The 11964-nt window shown below is 38.3% G+C and overlaps 1 protein-coding gene across 3 annotated transcripts in view; it reads right to left on the bottom strand.

Moving 5' to 3' along the window:
• Positions 1–987: 987 nt before the first annotated feature.
• adamts17 (ADAM metallopeptidase with thrombospondin type 1 motif, 17) overlaps positions 988–11964 on the bottom strand; it is a 244039-nt gene continuing 233062 nt past the window's right edge. For all 3 annotated transcript variants that reach the window (XM_039598209.1, XM_039598238.1, XM_039598269.1), the window contains 5 exons: positions 10738–10873; positions 8561–8765; positions 8002–8154; positions 6789–6966; positions 988–4219 (listed from right to left, as the gene is read on the bottom strand). In XM_039598209.1, coding sequence (XP_039454143.1) covers positions 4068–4219; positions 6789–6966; positions 8002–8154; positions 8561–8765; positions 10738–10873 — 824 coding nt within the window. In that variant the 3' untranslated portion in view covers positions 988–4067. The remainder of the gene's footprint in view (positions 4220–6788; positions 6967–8001; positions 8155–8560; positions 8766–10737; positions 10874–11964) is intronic.

The raw sequence follows: 11964 nt of genomic DNA, 5'->3' as shown, positions 1-11964 counted from the left end.
GTCTCGACTGAAGACTAAGGGGGATCGTGCTTTTGCTTTTGCCGCACCAAAACTCTGGAACAGCTTGCCGTTTGATGTCCGTGCGTCGGAATCTATCCAATCCTTCAAATCACGGTTAAAACCCATCTGTTTAAGCTTGCCTTCCAAACAACTTAGTTTTAACCTCTCCTGGTTCATGCTTGCTGTCACGTCACCATTCTATAACTGTATTTCTTTGCTGTCAATTGTATTTTCTGCTCTTTTATTGCTGTAACCCGCAAATGCGGCTCATCTGTGAAGCACTTTGTTGTACTCGTGACTTTTAAATGTGCTATAGAAATAAAATTGAAATTGAATTGAAATTGTTAATTTATGTTGTAATTTATGTTAGGTCAGTCTGTCCTGTCTCTAGTTAGCTAGTTTAGTGATTTTCTGTTAATTTATGTTGTAAATTTATGTTGCATGTAGCACCTTGGCCCTGGAGGAACGCTGTTTTGCCTCACTGTGTACAAACTGTATATGGCTGAAGTGACAATAAAGCCAACTTGACTTGACTTGACTTGACTTGGTATGACACAAATGTGGGTGTGTCCTCATCTCCCAGAGGAGTCCAAATTGTCATCAAACAAACCCACAGACAGAAAAAAGATTTGAAAATATAAACAACCAAACTATGAGCTGTGATTTAATTACTTAATTGCTACTTGATTTAATTACTTTATGATCTCTGTGAAAATTTCTTCCACATCATTTACTGTACATATCATAGCATTCAGGTACTGTAGGTGCAGTGAATGCTTAAATTGTACTGATTGGAATATACCTGATATTCAGTGACATTTAGCATACTTTGTTGGGATTTGGCTGGGTTTTGATGAATTCATCATGCATCCAACTTTTGAGTATTACTTTTCAAATTGAATTAATAAAGACAAGCATCATGTAAAAAAAATAAAATAAAACCACACATTGTCTTTGATCATCATTTATGTCCAGTTGAGAATGAATCTATGCACTCACATATTAAAATAAATTAACTTAAATCAGTAGTGCCATCTCCGGTCTTGGCAGAGGGCAGTGATATAAGGAATAGGAGAACTGACAGCTATTCTTTAAAAAAAAAAAAAAAAAAAAATCAATTTACATATTTGTCTTTTTAAAATTTTGTTTTAAAAACGATTTTGGAAATCTGAAAATGGTTTTTGAAATGAGGTTTTCATTGAGAGTTTAATTCTTTTTTGTGAAATTAATTAATTAATGGATTAATAATTCATTCTTGTTTACAGGAGGTAAACACAGACTCAAACATAGGCTGAGATAACACAAGTAAGATCACTGAGAACTAAAGAAACCCAAAAACACGAACAACAATAATCAAAGAACATAATTACAAAGACTGAAACACAAATACTGTGTCGCAGATCCAGTACCGTGAGAGTAAAAGTGTGTTTTTAAACAAGATTTAAAAACAGCCTGACACTTTTCTGTCACCAAATGGGGCAATCACAAATCTGGGACACTGTTAACATAAAAATCACACAGCTGCTCAGAGTGATGTCAGGATGCAGGATGGTTGTTTCTCTTTTCTCCTCTCAAATTGTGTACACGTGATGGTGTACCTGTATCTGAAACGCTTTGCCCTATATACTCATTTTGTTGACCGACAGCGGTGTCAAAAAGTGTTTGAACCTTTCCTAATTTCCTATTTTTTATATGTTTATCACACATAAATTGATGATCAGCAAAAAATGTAAATGTTAGACACAAAGTCAACACAAAATACAGTTTCTACCACCGCCATATTTCACTGTTTATAAGTGAATTCTAAATTTATGTGGCGAATTCTAAAATATGGAAAAAATGTCAAATTTCAAGATTTACATTTAGTCTTAAAAAAAGACCACTTTCTAGGCTTTTTCAGAATTTTCAGCTGCACGTCACAACCTTTTAATCAAGTTTCAGGCAAAAAATGTTCATAAATATAAGAGATACTTAAATCACACCATAAAATATTTTTAATACTTACATACAGTATTCTTCATAGAAAGTATAATTTTCATTTTATTAAATTAACCATCTATGACACGTCTTTATGCATGAATATACAAACAAATGCATGCATACACAAATACCCAGCTCCCAATCAGCATGGTGAAAAACACTGTTTTGAAATTTTATTAATCAAACATGGTGTATGTGCAACTAACAAAGAACAGTACAAGAATAATAAAGCATATTTATACCATAAAAAAAAGTATTGTCAAAACAATGGTATTAATCCACCAACAAATAAAAGCAGACAGCCATTAATTGTAAGGATCATACACGGACATAATCTGAATTCCACAAATGTGAAACAAGTTATAAGATAGCACCATTCAACCAATTGTAAAACACTTTTATGAACTTTTATGATATGATGATATACACACAAACACTCATGGGTTCTCCCTGACTATTTAAGGGAGATGAACTGGCATTCATACAGCACCTTCTGGTCTTACAGCTAAAAGCATTAAAGACCCAATAAAATTGATCAAGTATTACATTTTTTGGTCATTTTAGAAAAAACATTATATCTGGCTATTTTATCTGGATAATAATCACACTAGTAACTGATGTTCTTTTGAGCACCTTATACTGAGGAAAATAAGTGCTTATAACTTTTGATTGGCAATTTTAAAAGAGGAAGGAGCAGCACCAGTGAGGTTTGAACAGGCTGAACAGAATTGTCAGCTGTGTCTGTAACAAATACTGGTTCTGACTTGTGTTTGGCTGTATATGCAACTATACAGGTTAACTAACATCAGGTCTTGGTCCATCAAATCAGATACTGCTAGTGAAATAGTTATATTCTTGCTCCTGATCACTATAGGCAGTTTAAATGATTGAATTGTAAAATCTTACTATTAAACTGAAAAAGATTAGCTGACCTAATTCCTTTGCACAGTTCCTTTATAAAAAACAAAAACTACCACGATCAAAATATATAGCAACTGCTATCACAACTAGAGATCAATGAGGTACATGAATGCTACGGCAAGGGGGAGCCAGGACTTTAGGTCAGGACGAGATATTGCGATCCCCACCCTCTGAGATGGATACCAAGCCCCCAAAATAAATGATGCGTTCAAGGTGTTCAGTATGGCAGCTTTTGGTCAATTACCAAGAATACATGAAGTATGCTCTCAAGGTGTGACCATCACCGAACCCAACCAGCTCTGAATATCTCAGGCAGCAGTAACTTGAGAAAGAAGAAGAGCAAGTAGAGGAACCATTTTGGAAGGCACAGAGGCACTAATCATGTCTGCACAGGAACAAGCAAGATTGATAGAGGCTGGGATCTACCACACCAGGCAAGACCTCAGGTGCAGGCTGTGCAAAGAAGTCCCAAGATGCTAGCAGACAGGGCATGCATGGAATGCCATAAGCTCATGGCTGGCATAGTATACAGGGATATCTGTGCCAAATATGGCCTAGAAGTCCCAAGGTCAAAATGGAATACCCCCCTTACGGTGGTGGAGAATGACTGAGCGCAAACCAAACACTACCAGAGCCTCAGAATTTGTTTTCATCATTATCTGCTACATTAGCTTTCCACGCCCGAGTAAGATCAGTGTGTCTTCTATCATAAGCTGGAGTGATTCAGTAGAGTTCTACAGTATTTTACAATGGCTCCTGATCATAGGCACATATTACAGTAATTTATTAATACTTACATAATGTTACTTAAACATTAAAAAAGTGACCAATGATTTGAAATTTCCAAAAGAATCTGCTATATAACAGAAACAATCCAAAAAAGAGAGAGGGGAAAGCTCATGCTTACTCTGAATCACATGTTATTTAATGGACCTGCCAGGTTATTATAGAACACATATTTGTCAGTTGCTGCATACAATAAAGTTTGTTCTTTGTTTTGTCTACAGCAAGTAATATATCAAATATTTTCTAATGTTCTTGTTTCCAGTATACATTTATGTATACTTACCTTTTTTTTTTAAAAATAAAAAACTCCCCAAAGATTTTCTGTAGATTATTTATCAGTATTATATAACATTTACAAAGGGAGTATGTGCTTTTGGTTATTAGCGCTTGTGCAGTATTTTGTTAGCATAAAAGACCCGACAGGTTTCACAACATCGTTGGTACCACCTCATGTCTTGACAAAGGTCTTTATCCCGGATCACATGACAGTACACTGTCCACCTGTCCCCCAAGCACTTGTAGGTCAGAGCAGCTGTTGGGGTGGAAGAGAGAGAAGCAGCAATTCAGTATTTTTAGGAGATGTGAGAGTCTTGTTAAATATTAATAAAAGTGTACTTCATTAGCAATGCTTTCCCAGCAATCAATCGTATCTTTTGACCAGTGTGACAAATTGAGTGGGATCATTCCATTTTTGTCAAAAATATTTACGACTTAAGTTCTAACAATGTCCTCCTAAGCATTTCTTTTAATTCCCCATTATACTACTTTTGCTTGTACAGGTGGCATCCCATCACAGTACCATGCTACTAAATATTCCACAGTTAGTGGCAAAGCAGAAGTGACTGGGAATGACAGCAACTCAGCCATGAAGTGGTAGGCCAGCATCCAAGGTCAGTGGATGCTGAGGCACATAATGCACAGGGGTTGCCAATTTTCTGCAAAGTCAATTGCTACAGACCTCTAAACTTCATGGGGTCTTCAGATTAGCTCAAGAACAGTTTGGGTTTCTATGGTCGAGCTTTACACCACTAAGTGTAGAGCAGTAGAGGTGTGTTCTCTGGAGTGTTGAATCACGCTTTTCGATTTTGAACAATTTCAGGTTACCAGCTTTGTTGGAACAGTTTGGGAATGCCCCCTTCCTGCTCCAACATAAATGTGCACCAGTGCAAAAAGCAAGGTCTATAGAAACATTCGCAGAGCCAGTTTGGTGTGGAAGAACTTAACTGGACTGCACAGAGTCCTGACATCAACCAGATAGAACACTTTTAGGAACTAGAGCATATACTGAGAGCCATGCCTTCTGTTTGACCTGAAAAATGAGCCTCTGAAAGAATAGCTAAAAATTACCATAAGCATACTCATATGCCTGGTGGAAAGCCTTCACAGAGGAGTTGAAGCTATTATAGCTGCATAGGGTGGGTCAGCATCATATTAAACCATGGATAAAGAATGGACTGTCACTCAAGTACTTATGCATGTAGGGATGGAATTGAGAACCGGTTCCAAGTAGTCCAATTCCTTGGAACTGTTATCAATCTCATTTACCGGTTCGATTTGCATTAGCACTACAATCAGTTGATTTCAATTCTCACTGGCTCAGGCTACAGTATGGATGGGGACATAACTTTCATTTTTATTGCACAAATGGATAAGAGCATGGTAAAGTGGAAATTGTATCCAGGACAGAAACAACTCCATTATGCTGCAAACACACATTTGGCTCTTTGCAAGCATCTAGACAGACAGCATGCTAATGCTAAGTTAGCCAGCTAGCATGCTAACGCTTAGCTAGCCAAGAACCCAGAGTGATGCTAGAGTCGAGTGTTTGCTGACACTAGCCCACAGCCTGACACTGAACTTCAACAGGCAACAAAAATAAAAGAGCAGTCAGTTGCAGACTCTTTATGCTTAGAACTTTCCTTTTTGCTAAAACAAATAATTAGGGCTGGATCAGGTAACTCTGAATCCTCCCTTAGTTATGCTGCAATAGGTGTAGGCTGCTGGGGGATTCCCATGAGTATTTCTTCGTCAGTCACCTTTCTCACTCAGTATGCGTTAACAGAGCTCTCTGCATTGAATCATACTTATTATTAATCTCTGGCTCTCTTCCACAGCATGACTTTTGTCCTGTCTTCCTTCTCTCACCCCAACCGGTCGCAGCAGATGGCCGCCCCTCCCTGAGCCTGGTTCTGCCGGAGGTTTCTTCCTGTTAAAAGGGAGTTTTTCTTTCCCACTGTTGCCAAAGTGCTTGTTCATAGGGGGTCATATGATTGTTGGGTTTTTCTCTATATGTATTATTGTAGGGTCTACCTTAGTGCCCTGAGGTTTTTTTTGATTTAGTGCTGTATGAATGAATTGAACTGAACTGAATTACAGCTCTGTTATGTACACAGGGGGTGGGTAGAATGGGGCTGTCATGGTGGGAGAATGAATACACACACTGGAATATATTTTGGGTTTTTTTTTTTTGTGAGGACCTTCACTGAGATTCCTCTTACCCCTAGGTTTCACTAAGAACAAACAAATACCCTAACATAAACAACCCTAACGTAAATCTCATTCTAAATGTTATCTTAACACCAGGCTTTAATCGTCATACATGAGTAAAACCTGGTGAGAGCCAGTCATAAAGTTCTTTTTGCATCTCTACAATAACTGATGTTTTGTTCAAATCAATTTTATTTATACAGCACCAAATCACAACATCAGTTGCCTGAAGGCAAGGATGGTATTACAACCAGTGTACAGCAAAAGGTTCTCAGTGAATATAAATAAATAAATGTTACAGTGAACACAAACACAAATTTCTGTTTATTTTTCCAAAAACTATCATAATTAAGATATGAAACACATTTAAATGCAAGTTTAATTCTGATTTTTCTGTATATTTATTAATCAAGCAAATTACTCAACAGACCTTAATCATTTGTAAATTGTGCTTGTGCCGCAGAGAAAGTGTTCCAGTTGTTTAAATTACATAGCAGCTGTTTTCTTAGTGTTCTACAACTTTAGCTGTTCAGTAGGTATAGGTGAATCTGTACTGTGTGCAACATCTCTTTATCCTTTAAAAATGCAAACTGCAGTTGCGATCAGTGTCTCACCTAGCCTAGGGGAGGTGATGGTATTCGCATTAATTTTCTCATCACAGTTCCCACTGTGACAGGATCGATATGTTGGTGGTCTCAGCATCACAGAGCAGTTGTTACCATGTCGACCAGTCACTTTGTGCATACACTGAACCACCCGTGACTGCAGTCCCTTTCCACAGGATGATGAGCACTGAAACAGCAAATGAAAAGTGCCAGTTTGCAGAGGTTTTACTGAACTTGGTAGATTTTTAAATGGAACTGTAAAATTATCATTTTACAAGTGAGAACTCTTAAGAGCAAGGAAATACTACAGTAGGTGTTATTTTATTCATCTTTTAACGGCATTGTTTTAAACAGAGGTAGATTATTTCAAACACTTATTCCCGAGTCTATAACACAGGGTGAATGGTCTACACACATGAGAGAGATTCGTTTGGCAATGATTTATGTACTTCACTGCAGAAGTATATTTGTTGTTGTCATTTTCATATATACACATATTAACCTTGAGCATGATGACGAGGAATGAGGAATAATTTCCTTAGGGATTAATAAAGTATTCTGATTCTGATTAAAAATGTAAAGTGCATTAAAATTTTAAATGAAAATCAGGATAGAGTCAAGAATCAAGATTTAGCCAACTTCAACATTATACAATAATAAGAATATTAAGATTAAGAACCGGTTCACAGCAGTTGTAAGTCTGCTTGCCTATGGATCCTACTTATAGGTTCCACTTGTGCTAAAATCAGCTGATTTCAGTTTGTGAGCCAGAAGAGAAAAGTAGTGGTGGTCTACAGTGTGGATATAGACATCACTTTACAAAAGGATAAGAGTGCAATGGTAAATTGCTAACTGTCCCCAGAACAGAAACAACAACATTATACTGCTAACATAACTTTAGCTCTTTACTCCAAAAGTTGATTCTGCTCATCTGGATGTAGCATTTTCAGAAACGTTTCGTCACTCATCCAAGTGACTTCTTCAGTCTCAGCTGACTGCAGGTTTCCCCAATCTTATAAACAGTACATTTGCAAAATGACAGAAACCAGCCCACCGAAGGAACAATGGGCTGGGAGGTCTTTTTAAAATATATATATATATATATATATATATATATATATATATATATATATATATACAGACAAAAGTTACTTAAACATGAGTCTTATTCAAGATCCAAAGTGCCGGACTGCAAAAATAAGTGAATTTGCTTTTGTCATACCTTGGACCAGTCTCCAGTTTTCCATTCGTAACATTTGGAGAAGTCCTCACAATATTCTTCTTGGGTTGGCTGGGACAATGGATCACACAGACCCTGAGGGTTTGTACACAACACTGTACGTCTGCGGACACCTTGACCACAATTTGATGAACACTGGAGAAAAGAATAATAATAAAAAAGATATAGATTGAAATGTCTTGATGCAGTCTCAATCATCCAGGTAAGTAAATCTCCAAAAGTTGATTCTGTTAGATTGAAATCCAAGGGTTTTTTGTTCCTACGCTACTTAAAGGAGCTGACATGAACATATGCATTCTTGACACTGCAGCACTTGAAGGAATCTGGCAGATGCTTACAGAAAAAGGGCACATCATACACCAAATGAGGTAACTTCCAAATATTCTGGGTGATGAATTTGATTCAGTTTTCAAATCAGTACACCTCTTATAGGATGCACTTAATCTTACAGATTAAATACATCCAGTATACTCTTAAGGGCTCTTCTTACAGTTTCATGTTTTCTTAAAATTAAATTACAGAAAGTGTGCATGTGCCATACCTTGGACCATTCTGAAGCTTCCCACGCTGTGAGGCAAAGGCGGCCCTCGCAGCCCTGTACAACAGGAGGTTTTCCTCCTTGGCAGTACAGGTCCCTGGTGTGGATGACTGAACCGTTCTGTAGGTGGTAAAGACACAACACCTCCCTCTGCTGATGACCTTTACCACAAATGACAGAACAAGGCCCCCACTCACCTGTCATCCACCTGTGAAAAATATCAGTTGTTTACATTTTGAGTTCATTCATACCAATGAATTGTAGAACAAACAAGGATGTAACTTCTGTGATGTTATCCACTGGTTAGAGCAGTGTTTCCCAACCTTTTGGAGCCACAGCACATATTTCACATAATAAAAGTCACAGGGGACAGCATCAAACAAAGATGTCACAAAAAGCACATTAATCATTTTTCCCCGTGCACCAGGTATAGCGGATTTGGCTCGGTTTGTCCCCAGTAGACCTTTTTTGCTTTCTTCTGACCACTGCTCATGCTAGAGGCTTCATCTGGGTCGGAATTTTCTCCAGGACCCAGGTCAAACTGACTACTTTTTCTTTTCAAATATTTATCTACTGCTATTACGCACAGCGTCGTCTTACGGCATGACTTTGTCTTCTTCTATTTCACTGTCAGTTGGCAACCCATTTAATTAGAGCAGGTAGTTGTACTGCCCTCTAGTGGAAGAGAATGTATTCGTTCTGCCCGTTATGCCAATCGCTTACAGTACTAATCAGGTGGAACCAGATGATCTTCCATGGCACATCTGATCATGTTTCACGGCACACCTATGTGCTCTAATACTGGGTTATAGAATACCCATTGTGAAACCTTGAACTGATCATTTCTGTCATCACTCAGGTGAAGTTATTATCCTAAATTATAAAACTACCAGCAGCATCTAGTGCTCTGAAAATGCAATTACAATGACACCTTGGTGGAGAAAAAAAAGTAGATTGTGTTATCTCACCAGGATTGGGGCTATTGGGCCCCACTGTGACAAGCCGAGAGGATGGGCTTATCAATAAGGGTTAGACTCAGGCTAGGGACTCCATTGTCCCCAGATGGGTCACTTTCCTACTGTGGGATGTCCATGCGTATGTGGGAAATAGCCCCTTATATAGTGAGGGCACACTGTGAAAGTCTGGAAGAGACCCTGGTCTATGAGAATTCTCACTTCTTGCAAAGCTTCAACAGCATGCAAGTCAGGAGACTGAGGACATTGAGTCTGAGTGGACCATGATCCATACCTGGACTGTTGAAGCAGCTCTATAGAGCTATAGTGGTTAGTGATGGTGATGGAATCGAGAACCGAATTGCCAGCCTATCTATCCTGCTTATCGGTTCTTGCACTCTCGCTACGATAAGCTGATTTCAGTTTGTGTGTCAGAGGAGTACAATAACTCCGCGGTTTCCAGCATGGATATGGACATTACTTTTATTTTTATTGCACAAACAACACAAAACAAGCGCGGTAAAGTGGAGACTGCGTCAGGACAGGAACAACTGCATTTTACTGTTAACAAAATTTCGGCTCTTCGTGAGCACCTGCACAGACAGCATGCTAATACTAACATAGCCAAAAACCCAGAGTGATGTTAAAGCTGAGTAAATGCTGACCCCAGCCCACTACTGTGATAAAGTGAGCCATCCTTTGCGGTGATTGTTTGTGATATTTCTAAAGTCGAATCACCATGGTGATCGCTGTGAAGTCTCTTTGTGCTGGTTTTCATCTTTGAAAACAAACAGGACACAAAAAGAGATTACTTCAACAAATTATTGTGCTGCATAGTGCAATGAATGCTCCTAAAACCCCCAAATCATTGACCTATTGATAACCAACTTTGTATAGCACTTTGGTCATCCTGTGCTGGTTTTTAAATGTGCTTATAAATAAATTGCTTGATTGACTGAACGAACTACAGTCTGAATATGGCCTAAAAATGGTTGAGAAAATGAATCATGACCTGAGATTTCATGTGTTTACTGAGTTTTGTAGGAAAGTATACATATTTTGTTATTTGTACCTTCTGTTATGTTATTATTATTACAACTACATCATCACTGTTGTAACAAAAGAATTTCTAAAAATGGGCTAAATAAAGTATATGTATTATGTAATACTGTATCTATTCCAATGGCTATTTGTGTGTGTGTGTGTGTGTGTGTGTGTGTGTCTCACCGGTACTGGCAGGGGTGAGTGTTGCAGAGACGTACTTGCGGTTGTGGTCGGTTTTCAGGTTGACAGTAACTATCGTTAACAACCTCCATAGTTTTGTTAACTATCCTCATACATGAAACCACTGTCCTCCTTTGTCCTGTACAAAACACACACAGACATACAAACAAACACACATATGTGTAAGTGCTATACCTTATCCCACCCGTTATAAAATACCAGAAAAGAGCAGGGAATAAGAATTTTTTTATCCCATTTCTGCTGAGTTACTCATAAAAATCAGACTGGCTGAGAGAATTGAGTGTGGGATTTAAGGGGGAAAATGCAACACCTTTTTAATAACACCATATTAACTACTTTATATTATAATCATGCGTGTCTGAGTTTGAACTAGTTGGACTTAGTGCTTTTCTAGTCTATTGGAGCACTCAGTGCTTTATGCAAGATGCCACATTCACCCATTCACATACAGTGATACTAGAATTTTACTCTACATATAAGTGCTTTCTATCAAACATTCACACGCATTGTTACGGTTCTGGGTCTTTTGGACCCAGTATTTTGAGTTTATTATGTTTTGGTTTACTTTCTGCATCATGGATTATTCTTTATGTTTCTCTGGTACTGTGTTTCAGTTATCTTGGTGTTTTGGTGATGGTGCTGATGATTATTGTTATTAGAGTTCCATGTTTCTGTTTATTTGTATTTAGGATTTGTGTTCTCATGTTTTGTGTGAGTTCAGGTTCCATGTGTCATTCTCTGTCTGTCTCTCAGTGTCAGGTCTGCGTCTTGGTGTAGTGTTCTTGTTTCCTGTTTTATTGTGAAAGTCTGCGTCTCATGTGAGTGTGTTCAGTTTTACCTCTTGTCTCGTCTCATTAATTACTCCCAGCTGTGTCCACCACCTGTGTGCAATCTCCCTGTGTTTCTCTGTGTATTTAAGTCACGTCTTTAGTCATTGTAGTTGCTGGTCCGTCTGCGTATCCACCCTGCTTCATCTGTGTGTCTCCCTGCTGTCCGTCGCCTGCTACCTCCGCTCATCCTCCTTCATGTTCAGGTCCTGGTTTGTGTCAGTAGTTTAGTTGTTCTCAGTTTAGATAGTTTCGGTCCCGTTTTGCTGTTTTGTCCATTTCATTTTGTGTTTAATAAACCACCCTCTCACCTTCATTCTTGCCTGTGATTGGATCCTCCTTTATTATTTTCCACATGGCTCATCCCACTCGCCGTGACAGT

Source organism: Oreochromis aureus, linkage group 1, assembly GCF_013358895.1.
Source record: "Oreochromis aureus strain Israel breed Guangdong linkage group 1, ZZ_aureus, whole genome shotgun sequence".
NCBI lineage: Eukaryota > Metazoa > Chordata > Actinopteri > Cichliformes > Cichlidae > Oreochromis > Oreochromis aureus.
The sequence above is the reverse complement of the archived record's forward strand: the minus strand, read 5'-3'. Positions and strand labels throughout refer to the sequence as shown.